At 48.1% G+C, this 12,321-nt stretch overlaps 1 protein-coding gene across 1 annotated transcript in view; it reads right to left on the reverse strand.

Moving 5' to 3' along the window:
- LOC122381928 (PTB domain-containing engulfment adapter protein 1-like) overlaps positions 1 to 12,321 on the reverse strand; it is a 41,595-nt gene continuing 29,274 nt past the window's right edge. The window contains exons 6-10 of the mRNA XM_043366715.1: positions 11,287 to 11,508; positions 9,644 to 9,846; positions 8,018 to 8,130; positions 5,827 to 6,068; positions 1 to 716 (exon numbers count right to left, since the gene is read on the reverse strand). Coding sequence (XP_043222650.1) covers positions 642 to 716; positions 5,827 to 6,068; positions 8,018 to 8,130; positions 9,644 to 9,846; positions 11,287 to 11,508 — 855 coding nt within the window. The 3' untranslated portion in view covers positions 1 to 641. The remainder of the gene's footprint in view (positions 717 to 5,826; positions 6,069 to 8,017; positions 8,131 to 9,643; positions 9,847 to 11,286; positions 11,509 to 12,321) is intronic.

Genomic DNA, 12,321 nt, shown 5'->3' on the forward strand with positions numbered 1-12,321 from the left:
TTCCAACACAATAGTCTTGTATTGGCAATACCATAAGGATAGTATGTATTTCACGAATACATATGATAATCTTTCAGCGCCTTCTGTGCACAACAGGCCTACAAAATACATATATATTATTGCCTACACTTATTCATTATCACCTTGCGCTTTCAGACGCACTTAATGACATAGGTATATGTTTCGCACGCGAAGAAGGGGTTATTCAATAATCTGTGTGGCGCGTTTCGTTTAAAACTGACGCCATGGTACTTTCTGCCTGTGCTGAAGCAGTTCACAACTTTACTAGTGATACGAATTTCTAACAGGTCCTTGCTGTTGTCCACCACTGAACTTAGCATAACCTCTCGATACCTAATTCCCTCTTCCTTTCACTCTCGTCTGTTTCTCACGTTCGCCCACTCACGCACTCACACTCTTTCTCGCCCTCCTCCCCCACCCAGTTCCCCAGTTGAGACGCAGCTCTGCAGCCACAGACCACCATTCGTCCATGGTGACTCGCCGTCGGAGAGGGCCACCGGCGGTCTGCAGGGCGACGGTACGCCGCCCAGATCAGGTCAACTCGGCAGCTCCCCGGCCCAAGTCCGGTGCGCACACGGGATCGATCCGGGACCGCCTTCACCCGTCCATCGGCGCGCGGCCTAGTTCTTCAGAGGGTCGAGGTCGTCCAGAGAGAAGTCGTCGTTGCCAATGGACAGACCTCGGCTGAAGCCGTCCTAGAAAACATCAGTCACGTCAGTACTGCAGCATCGTCTCCCAAGTTTAGTGGCGAGCAACTTGATGGCAGATGCCACACTCTTGTTATCGAAATTATTGAATATATTATGAATTAAGCAGGAAAATTGTTGAAGTCATGAAAGACAGCAAGGCTAAGGTCATGGACATGGATACAGGATTGATGTCTTCGCAGTTTTAGGCGACATTGAGCTCAGGCGTGCCATCTAGCCGGAGAATTATCGTAAGTTAGGAGCAAGCCGAGTGAACGCCGTTGCTTCAAGCATTGTGACACACGTGAGTGTGGTGTAGTAGCAGGCTTGTTGTGCAATTAAAAAAAAAAAAACGTTGTCTTCATATGTCAGTAAAAGCGAAGAAATCCATAAATTTATATGCAGAGTCAATAATAAGATAAACGGTTCCCTATTATTTCCTCATTAAATCGCGAAACAGGGAGTTATTGGAGATTTCGCCAGTACGTGTCATTTTCGCTATTTCTCACATGTCTTTACTTGGCCTATAAATCAAACAAATTATCCGATGAACGAACAAAACGAACGTAAGTACCGTAGTTTCGTGCAACTTTGGCCCACTTTTTTGGTTAAGCCTCAATAATTCAGTCAGCTGTTTATGAACAATGTTAAGCAACAGGGCCTAGATAGAGGCGACCCTCGGCTTTTCAAAAATGACAACTTCGTGTGTACTGCAACACTGCATACATTTTTTTTAATGCAAGTGACCAATGTTGTATGCTAGTATGGCAACATTGGCCCAGCAAAAATATTCATTAAAAATTTATGGTTTACGCCTTTTTTTGCTCACTTTTGCAAAGCGTATGACAATATTAGCTACCTTAGCGAGATTAAAAAAAAAAACACCCAAAAGGCAGCGCGTATTTAAACCACACTAGGCCAAGTTTCCAACACTACCTTGACCTCTACACAAAAAAACATTCTGGTAGAATCCAAGCACAAAACCCTAAAAACGCGCTGACATCAGTACCTGCTACTCGGCACTCAGTGCTGTCAGTACCTACTACACCTTTTTGCACTCAAAATAGGCATCTTTTCATTCAATTTCGGCGAATTGCAATCAATTTTAGCGATCTCTCATTTGCTTCGAATAGAGAGATCGCTAAAATTGAATGCAATTCGCCGAAATTGAATGAAAAGATGCCTATTTTGAGTGCAAAAAGGTGTAGTATGTCAGTACTGCTTCTCAAATCGGGACCCGACAGGCATAAACCTCGAGACGGGGCGAAGCGCATTTCGTTTTTGCGATCAAAGGAAGGCGCTGTACGGATAACCCTCGCCCGTATTGGTGTTTTTCCAGCCGCAAACGTATAAGGGGGGGGGGGGGGTCTTGCCGTTTCGCCCCTGATCGAGCTAGAGCTTCGCGGAAAACGAGCGTGTTGCCCGTGACGAGAGGAATCCGATGATACCCAATTTTACGGTCCTAGGTCATTGGTTGACCTTCCAGGTCAAACAAAGGGTCTCCTGTTGAGGATCAATCAACTGCTGGAACAGAAGGGCAGGAACATCACGCATCTCCTTTGACCTTTTATCGTTTTCCTAACGACTCACCAATGTAAGTACTTATCAATGCAGTGCGAGCATCGATGTGACATTTGTGTACCAAGTTTGAGTTTTACCCGCCCAGCCGTTGTTGAGATATGGAAGCTGCACCCCGCACGTGCGCACGTGCAGTAGCACTCCCATGGTGTCACATGGAAATGCAGTGGCCACTGGGTGCCTAACTATTGACGAAGTTTTGCCGTAATGGGCCCAGCCATTGCGGAGTTATTTTATGTGGAACAATTTCGACACCCTTAAGTTGGCACATTAAGTAAGATGTAGAGAATGGGGCGAAATTCGGAGAAGAAGGAATAAGCCTACCAAATATGTATGACATTAGGGTGACCGGTTTTGCAAAAAGTTTCGAAAAGTTTTGCTCCCCAGGTCCAATCTAACGTATTTGGGGGTGCTGATCACGAATCCGGCGGAAAAAATATAAAATTCGATTTTTTTTTTGACCGCCCCGGCTCTTTGAATATTTCCGGTTTTCTCAATTTTTGCATGTTTTTGAATAATATGATGAATGTAATGAAAAAATTTTAACAATGTATCGCTAAATGCATGTACCAGTCGATTCGGCATACAGCGGCGTCGAAATCGGCACGCCGCCTGCTTCACCGGCCTCGCAGGAAAGCATAAGGCTCGGAAGGTTTGCGTTAGTTACCCGATTCTCTCCATAGATGGCGCTGGCGTAGCCGCCCGCCGGCCGGTCGTTGCCGTGCCGTTCACAGCCCCGGCGGTCACTTGCGACCGTCGTGGTCGTTATGCTACGTCTATCAAAGCACGACAGAAATGCTCACTTCATTTTTATGTTACTTCAGACACATTTTAGACCTAATGTTGAATTGGATAAATGACTATCGTGCATTGGCGAAATAGTGGAGTGCGCTCGGGAGCCATTTACAATAGCGAGGAACGTAGGTGGATTGATCTGAATAACACATGACACTGCGTTCACTGTTGATATTAAGTTTATTCACACTATGTAGTCGGGTGACATGAGAACAAAGTGACTAACATACCTTGTGTACGACACATGGATGAAGCTAATGCTACTTTTTCATTTTGTTTCGGTAGGCCCGTTTGTTCAGAGCGTAGCCGTCCTGTCGGTCTGCGCCTGTTACAGCTGTGACTGATTCGGTGGTCAGCTTTACAGCCCTTTCGGTGGATTGGGTATGGCAGGGGACCCCCGTTTTAAGGGGAGTCTGTAGAAAGTCGCGCAACTCATCCTCGCTCATGTGTCGTACACAAGGGGGCTCAATGTCTCGGCCCTCGTCAACCGCTCGCTGCACGTTAACCAGTTCCATATAGTTGTTCGCTTGAACGTTAATTTCCGGCAGCCGGAAGTGCCGAATGGGCTGCTGCTGTGGCGGTGGGGGTGGCAGCTTTGGCGGCGGTCGTGGCGGCGGTGCCGGCGGTGGTGGCGGTGGTGGTGGTGGTGGTGATGGCCGCCGCCGTTTCAGACGCCGCTGCTGCTGTTGTGGCGTCGGCGGCGGGGCGGCGCCGGTATTACATGTCGGTAGAGCAGCCCTCTGACGAGCTGTGCCTGCTGGCACGATACATAGTTTGTGTGTATGTGCCCGGTATAATTTGCATCAAACAGAAATCGGACGTGGTGTATGCACCCTCTCACGTGTGCCAGCAGCTGCGCCGCCAGCGGCTGAACTTCACTGGCGAGTCGCTGGCGTGCATGCAAAGTAGCGTCGAGAGGAATGCTTACATGGCTCATGAGGAAAATGTGCTGCTCGCCATGCTCGGCGATGAAAATCATGGCATTAGGGCAGATGCAGTCCGCATAATCCGGAGCATTCGTCAAAAAGGGCAGCGACAGGAGCAGCCGCCGTTCCCGCCCCCGCCACAGCAGAAGCAGCGGCGACAGAGGCGGCGGCCATCGCCACCACCACCACCGCCACCACCACCACCGCCACCGCCCCCGCCGCCGACGCCACAACAGCAGCAGCGGCGTCTGAAACGGCGGCGGCCACCACCAACACCGCCGGCACCGCCGCCACGACCGCCGCCAAAGCTGCCACCCCCACCGCCACAGCAGCAGCCCATTCGGCACTTCCGGCTGCCGGAAATTAACGTTCAAGCGAACAACTATATGGAACTGGTTAACGTGCAGCGAGCGGTTGACGAGGGCCGAGACATTGAGCCCCCTTGTGTACGGCACATGAGCGAGGATGAGTTGCGCGACTTTCTACAGACTCCCCTTAAAACGGGGGTCCCCTGCCATACCCAATCCACCGAAAGGGCTGTAAAGCTGACCACCGAATCAGTCACAGCTGTAACAGGCGCAGACCGACAGGACGGCTACGCTCTGAACAAACGGGCCTACCGAAACAAAATGAAAAAGTAGCATTAGCTTCATCCATGTGTCGCACACAAGGTATGTTAGTCACTTTGTTCTCATGTCACCCGACTACATAGTGTGAATAAACTTCATATCAACAGTGAACGCAGTGTCATGTGTTACTCAGATCAATCCACCTACGTTCCTCGCTATTGTAAATGGTTCCCGAGCGCACTTCACTATTTCGCCAATGCACGATAGTCATTTATCCAATTCAACATTAGGTCTAAAATGTGTCTGAAGTAACATAAAAATGAAGTGAGCATTTCTGTCGTGCTTTGATAGACGTAGCATAACGACCACGACGGTCGCAAGTGACCGCCGGGGCTGTGAACGGCACGGCAACGACCGGCCGGCGGGCGGCTACGCCAGCGCCATCTATGGAGAGAGTCGGGTAACTAACGCAAACCTTCCGAGCCTTATGCTTTCCTGCGAGGCCGGTGAAGCAGGCGGCGTGCCGATTTCGACGCCGCTGTATGCCGAATCGACTGGTACATGCATTTAGCGATACATTGTTAAATTTTTTTCATTACATTCATCATATTATTCAAAAACATGCAAAAATTGAGAAAACCGGAAATATTCAAAGAGCCGGGGCGGTCAAAAAAAATTCGAATTTTATATTTTTCCGCCGGATTCGTGATCAGCACCCTCAAATACGTTAGATTAGACCTGGGGAGCAAAACTTTTCGAAACTTTTTGCAAAACCGGTCACCCTAGTATGACATACTGTCAAATTGCTGTGCCATTGTGAGTAAATGACCATATAAATGGTCGTACAAGCCGATGGGACTGGGCGGTTCAATACACACCGTCTTACGTATTTTATTTTCGTCATTACCTAAAGGCTGCTTAACGTTTTTGGCTTTCAAGCATTTAAGACATTTTTTGTCGTCTCAGGCCCAGTAACATTACCTCCAACTCGTGGGAACCTGCACTTCAAGCCAAAAAACACACCACACCCACGTGTGTCATAATGCTGAGCGATGACGTTCACTCGGCTTGCTCTTATCTAACGATAATTTTCCCGCCAGGTGGCAGGCCTGATCCCAATGTCGCGGATCACAATGTAAATTTCCACGAGACACCAATCCAGTGTCATCTCATCCATGGCTAAGGTCATATACGACAAAGAAGATTCGGGCATTTTTCCATTAGGTGTAAGCGATTGGCAGCGCCACGTACCTTCATTTCGCTGAGCCGCCTGTCCAGCAGACCGATGGCGTTCTCAATCTCCCCCGGCGAGCCCTGGAAGCTGCCCATGCCGAACGGGTCGTCAGAGCTCTGGTCCTGGTCCTGCTGCTGCTGCTGCTGCTGCTGCGGTGGCGGTGGTGGTGGTGGTTGGCTGATCGGGGCGGAAGGCGCGAACGGCTCTGCTCCGAACAGGTCCTTGGATTCGGTCGGCTGCGAGGGCCGCGGCGGTGGCGCTGGTGACGGACGGAACAGGGTCACTGATACATCGAGAGGGATGAAAACAGGTGTACGGAATGAAACGAAGACGATACTGAATGAAACGAGGCCGAGATAGAATGACAAGTTAATGCGGTAAAAAGTGCGGTAATAATTACGTGCGGTAGAAAGAAAAACATCTCATTATAACAAACAGCCACTTTACTTTAGTAGCGATACGAAATTCTAACAGGTCATTGCTGTTGTCCACCACTGAACTTAAAGGGACTATCCCACCTTTAACATGGGGTTTGAGTTGAGATAGCCAAGTTTGCGGAGAGGTTCAGAAACCACTATCTATCTAGGTTGCAACCCCCGCGGCCTCTTGGTGTTGAAGAAATTCGTTCCCTTCATTTGAAAATGGGCCTTGTACAAGGCCCTATCTTCAACATGGAGCGACCGTTAGTGTGACGTCACCTCGTTTAGTCATTCTGATTTAAATGGGTTTGTTCGTTGAAAAATCGCTTAAAACTTGGTCTGAACTTTGTTGAGGTGCCTACAGAGTAAAAAGAATCAGCTTTATGACAGTAATGTGGCCTGGGGAAGGAGGTAATTTTGGGCTGTGACGTCACATATTTGAAAGTTTGTGTTTGGAATATGGGAAGCCCAAGATGTTTAATGAAAAATAAATGCCAGAACCGTGTTCCTGGTCATCCAATCTATAAAGTTGGGCACAATTTAAATGGTTTTAACAACATTTTAGAAGGTGGGATAGTCCCTTTAACATAATCCCTCGATGCCGATACTTTAGCATAACTTACCATAAGATTGCATACTTAACCCTCGCCCGTATGGTGTTTTGCTAGCCGCGAACGTATAAAGGGGGGGGGGCGTATAACGGTCCATTGGACCCCTCTTGCCGTTTCGCCCCTGATCGAGCTAGAGCTTCGCGGAGAAAAACGAGCGTATTGCCCGACACGAGAGGAAGCCGATGATGCCCAATTTTAAGGTCCTAGGTCATTGGTTGACCTTCCAGGTCAGATAAGTGACCCGAATGTCGGGCAAATCGAGCCATATAATCAAGTAAAGTAACCGTACTCCCATAATTTAGGAAAGCTCCTCGGAATTATCAGGCCTTTTTCTTCCGAATTTTGGATACCTATTAATATGAGCGTACTGTTACTTTATTTGATTATATGTTTAAGCATGTTTCTCAAAAATGTGCTAACAACAATTCAGAGTAAAATGGAGCCCTGTTAGAACGTCGTAAAGTGTGGCTGCTTCGGGGGTTTTCGGGGTGCTGATCACGAAAATCATGCCAGGTTTGATCACAGATGATGTCTTCATGCATTTAGGCCAGGTTGGGTCAGGTCAGGTCAAGTCAACCAATAGGGGTCCTGCCGGGTATTCGTAGTAAGTGTCAACCGCCTCTGACAGCTTCGTATCATATTACGAAGGCACTAAAACTACTTTGTCAATGTTCAAATAGTTGCTAAATTCGAATTCAGCTTCAAAAACTAGCTTAGAAACATGTAAAACTCGAAAAAGTGAACCAAGGTCATCAAAGGTGGCAATGACGTGACCTGGCCTTCAGTTGACCTTGACACCCACCCTCATGCATGGGATCAACATCATAACAAATGTTTGAACGCTTGAAACCACGAAAAGACTGCAAATACGCGGCTAATGCGAGCCGACATACACCGAATCCCGATTCCGGCCAAACATGGCCTCGAAACGTAGGTCACAGGTCAAAGGTCATTTGAGTCAGGGTCATGAAATTTTCAAGGTAGGTTGAAAATTAATTCACGCGAGAGCACTAAAAGTTTAAAGTTTCGTCGCGATCGGCCGCTTTTTACGCGAGTTATTCGCGAAAAACCGAGGAGGTCCGTTCGACCCCCCCCCCCCCCCATTTCCCTATACGGGCGAGGGTTAAGCAACTACGCCAACTATTCTTGTACCATGGTGGCACCGCTCAAATACTAACCGATGGCTGGCGGAGGCAGGGAGATGTCCGTGGCGGGTGTTGGCTCGACCAGATCTTCAAACAGCAGGCCCTCCAATTTGGTCCCAACCGCAGGAGTCGTTTCGTCCGAATCCCTGTAAGCACAATACAAGTAAAATATAACTACATTGGCCTTTCCTTCGAGCAAATGGGATAAGATACAATAGTGAAATACATATTTTTAGCCTTTAGGAATACTTAAATCATGTTGAGCTTTACCACGCTTGTAAAATCGGTGTCACAATACAAAAAGCAAACAAACAAACGAACAGTTGGTAATATACTACTCCAATGTTGTTTCTGTCTGGGGGGGGGGGGTGCGCCAGCCGCCACTACGACGTGCAATGAAATGGCCCACAGCTTATGCCATGTAGTGTAACAGGCAACGGGAGGGCGGGCTTCATCGCAAAGATGCCTCCTCCCTTAAGCAGATCACCGACATCACTTCCGTGAGATGAAGGGTGAGATGGCGGATACATGTCCCAGTCCGGCGGAGGATTGAGGGAACCGCAGTACAAAGGCGGAGCCAAGAGACGGGCGCAACAAGAGGACGCGCCGGGAGCAGCTAGCTACCAGACTGAGTTATCTTGCAGCGCTGCATATGAATGGCGACCAGTTGCGGCATCTGCCACACAGCCCCGCAAAACGTTCAACAGATGTTCGCCGAGAAGCTCCTGACCCCATGCGAGGCAGGGGATTGGCGGAAGAGGTGGACTCAGCGCAGCGAGCGTTGATTCTCACTAAGTCATGCGAAGAGCGCGAGCTTCGAGCAACAATGGGCAAAATTTGCAACAGTACCTGTATTGAGCTGTTGGCAATCCGCGAAGCTCTCCAGATCGTACTGCATCTGGAAGGGAACTCGGCAGGGAGCCCGGTGGCTGCTCTCAGGAGACACTAGCCATCCTGGCACTAGGCAGGTGGCGCCCAGGGTCAGACCATGGCGCGGCCGTGTGGCGATCGCCTTGGCGATTTTATAAGGAAGACGAAATGTAAGTACACCCGCAGTGGGTCTATGAAGCTGTGGCCTATCCGGCAACGAGAGAGCGGACGAATTACTTGACGAAGGCCTCCAGCTACTCTAAACAACACTTCGACCGAAGTCCGGTCGATCTTTACCGTCGGCTCTCCCCGTTTTCCCTTGTGATAGGTAGCCCGACAGCTAACTAGGCACGGAAGCCGGTGCCTAGGCCGCCGTCACGCAGTCTTCGGATACCATGCCACCTAACACACGCCCGCAACAGTGCAAAGGCCTGACCTGCCCAGCGGCCCGCTGCCTGGCGTTTCAAGAGGGCCTCTACGCACCAGTGACCAGAGAACATCCTGTTCGGGTGCCCAAACGTGGCAGACGCAACAATCCGCCACTTGGGCAACGTAAAGGCGAAAACTGTGAAGGTGCGGAACGACGGCCACCTTCAGTAACTAGGATTCGTGGAATACGGTCGGAAGCAATAGCCCATCCTGGGTGACGAGCAACAACCTAATCATCACACCACATCGATGATAGCAAACTTTCGGATTGAGAGCAGAAGTGGATCGCCGTCATCTTCTAGTCCCTCCACATCTGCACAGCTACACCTCAGTAAGTTAGAGAGGAAAGCGGCCGCTCACCTCGCCCTGCCGGAGCTGTCGGCGTTGCGCGGCGGTACGGCGGGCGGGGCCGGCGAGCCGCTGCCGCTGCTGTTGCCGCTGCTGCTGCCGTCGCTGCTGCCCGTGCTGCTGCTGCTGGTGGTGGTGCCGCCGCCGCCCGCGTCAGGACCGTGGTCGCCATTCCGTGCAGGGCTGGCCGGAGACGCGTCCAGCAGACTCAGAATCTGGGGGACGGAAGGAAGCATTTGTTGGCTGTTACGGGAGAAAGGTATGGAATACAGTTGGCCCAATAGACATCAAGTGTCACGCATCAGCGTAATATTACTTTTTCTAGATACAGACAGGCAGCCAGGATATAATGTATAGACTTAGGCACTAAGTTTACGCTAATTTCGCAGACACCCAAAATGAACAAGTCGCAGCGAAAGAAGCAATTTGGAACAAGAACGAAAATTAAGCATTTAGTTACGAACTACGGTTAGAAAAGAAAATGCTTAAAATTATTTTGCTTTCAAGAAGTGTGTAACAATCTACCAGCTATAGCTCAGGACAGGGCGCTCGACAAAAGCGTAGCAAATTAACTGTTTAACTTATGAATATACGTCTGCAGATGGGACACCGATTAAAGGGAGATAATGAGCTTTCTTTTTTCTTAAATAAAAATTACTCGACATCTATACTATTTCTACTGTAGTTTCTATAAAATATGAAAATTTCCTAGCACATTTTCGTATGTGAAAAAGGTTTTTATTTTTGCAAAAAAAGAAGCAGTACTTGCAGTACGTGTAACACCCACCGAAATGCGTTGTCCTTCTCTATAAAAAAGTCGCAGTATATGGCGCTTTTGTTTCAAACAGCGACGCTTGGGTTTTTGTTTATGTTATCGCCTTGTCGTTGCTTGGTTGTAAGCATTCTAATTTGAATTAGAGTTAATTCGGTTTAGAATTAATTAGATTCCAATTCGGGGGTACATAGTGCCTACCCTTCTTTGTTTCCAAGCATTATTTTGCGCCACAAATGAACGGCAAGCGCCAGAAACGCAGCCAAATCTTGCGATTGCGACTACGAAATTCATTATTTTGGCCTCAGAGCCTGAAGCGAAAAATACAAGCATATTTATTTCAAAAAGACTTCAGGTTTGTCGAACGGTGTTATGAGAATTTTGATAACAGTACTGCATAAGTTTTTCAGTGATGCCGCAAAAGTGTTGTATCTATCTTCTTTTATTGTGCAGTCGGCGGGACCGATTCAAAATTGAGTCGTTGCTACTAAAATAGCAGCATATGGCGACAGATGATGAACAGGAAAAATAGTTGCGTAAATTTAGACATAAACCACCCCCAAACCATGAATATCTTTTGAAGGCACTATAGACGACCATTAACTAACTAGATGTGATGAAGATCAAATGTAATGAATACGCTCATTTTACAAAATTACATGCAAGTACCAAAAAGTGATGTAAGTACTTATTCAACGGTCATTTTCAGCGCTCCCCGCTAACGTGACTTCAAGTTGAGATATTTGCGGCAAGGTACCGAATTGAGCAAAATGGTTTTAATTTACATTATAACTTATTGTGTTTTGTCAGAAAATGGTCCTAACTCAGATTTTGTGGAAAAAGGTCATAATCTCCCTTTAAAAGCAAAATGCATGGAACTGACCAGATTTTGGCGGCAGTAGTTGTGGACGGCGGCGGGCGGTGCCAGTTCGGCCACGTCGCGCAGCCGGCGGCGCAGCTCATCGGCCTCCGCCTTGGCCAGCGCCAGCCGCTTCTGCAGCATCATCATCTGCTTGCGGTTCTCCAGGTCACGGCCCGACGAGTCCAGGAACTGACGGTAAGCCAGGTCGAACGCCTGCCCGATGGTTAGCGTGATCTCTTCCGCCTGCCGGTAAAAAGATAGATTTGACACTAGCCCAAACCACTGGACATTTGTCTCTAAGCATTGGTTCAGTACGCTGACCAGCGTCATTACGGGGGTTCCGTGATACCTGAGCGAGCGTCATTTTAGCGAACGACATTTGAGCGTAATATTTTCACCGATTATTAATTTGAGCGTTTGACCCTTTGAGCGATAGTCAATTCGGCGAATTCAATAACAGCGATGATCACCTAACGCGAGGACCAGAATCAGCGAAGCCGGCTTGAGTGAATATATTGCGGTCAATGGGAGACTAATTGAGCGAATACAGTAACGGCGAAACCGAGCCCAACAAAAATGATTATTTGACACTTCCAGAGAATTCTTGCCCTTGGAATACAAACCTCTAAACATGAACCCATCTAATACGTATCATGCTTCAGTCTGCGCGCGGTAAACAATAAAAAATGAAAAAAAAAACGATAAACTTTGGTCCTCACACCGCAACTTCAATACATTGGGCCTACACCGCATCATTTTCACAACTTTCCATTCATAATTCATGGCCCCAGATTTAAATCAACCAGAGGTAAAAATAAAATTGGAAACAAAGGAAACAGCTAGCGTGTGGACAAAGATTGCACCACTAAATGAATCATTTCAAAAACTTTGAGAAATTTAGCGTTAAATTTGCGACTCAATGCAGGTATTGTATTAGCTTCGAACATGACATCCACCATACTGTTCCAGATAATGAGAAATTTCGGCGGCACTTCGTGTGTCATTTATACGTATGACTCGCAAACGTAAAGAAATGCACCGTGACGACTGACGGGA

The sequence above is a fragment of the Amphibalanus amphitrite genome, unplaced genomic scaffold (genome assembly GCF_019059575.1).
Source record: "Amphibalanus amphitrite isolate SeventyFive unplaced genomic scaffold, NRLGWU_Aamphi_draft 000130F_arrow, whole genome shotgun sequence".
Taxonomy (NCBI): domain Eukaryota; kingdom Metazoa; phylum Arthropoda; class Thecostraca; order Balanomorpha; family Balanidae; genus Amphibalanus; species Amphibalanus amphitrite.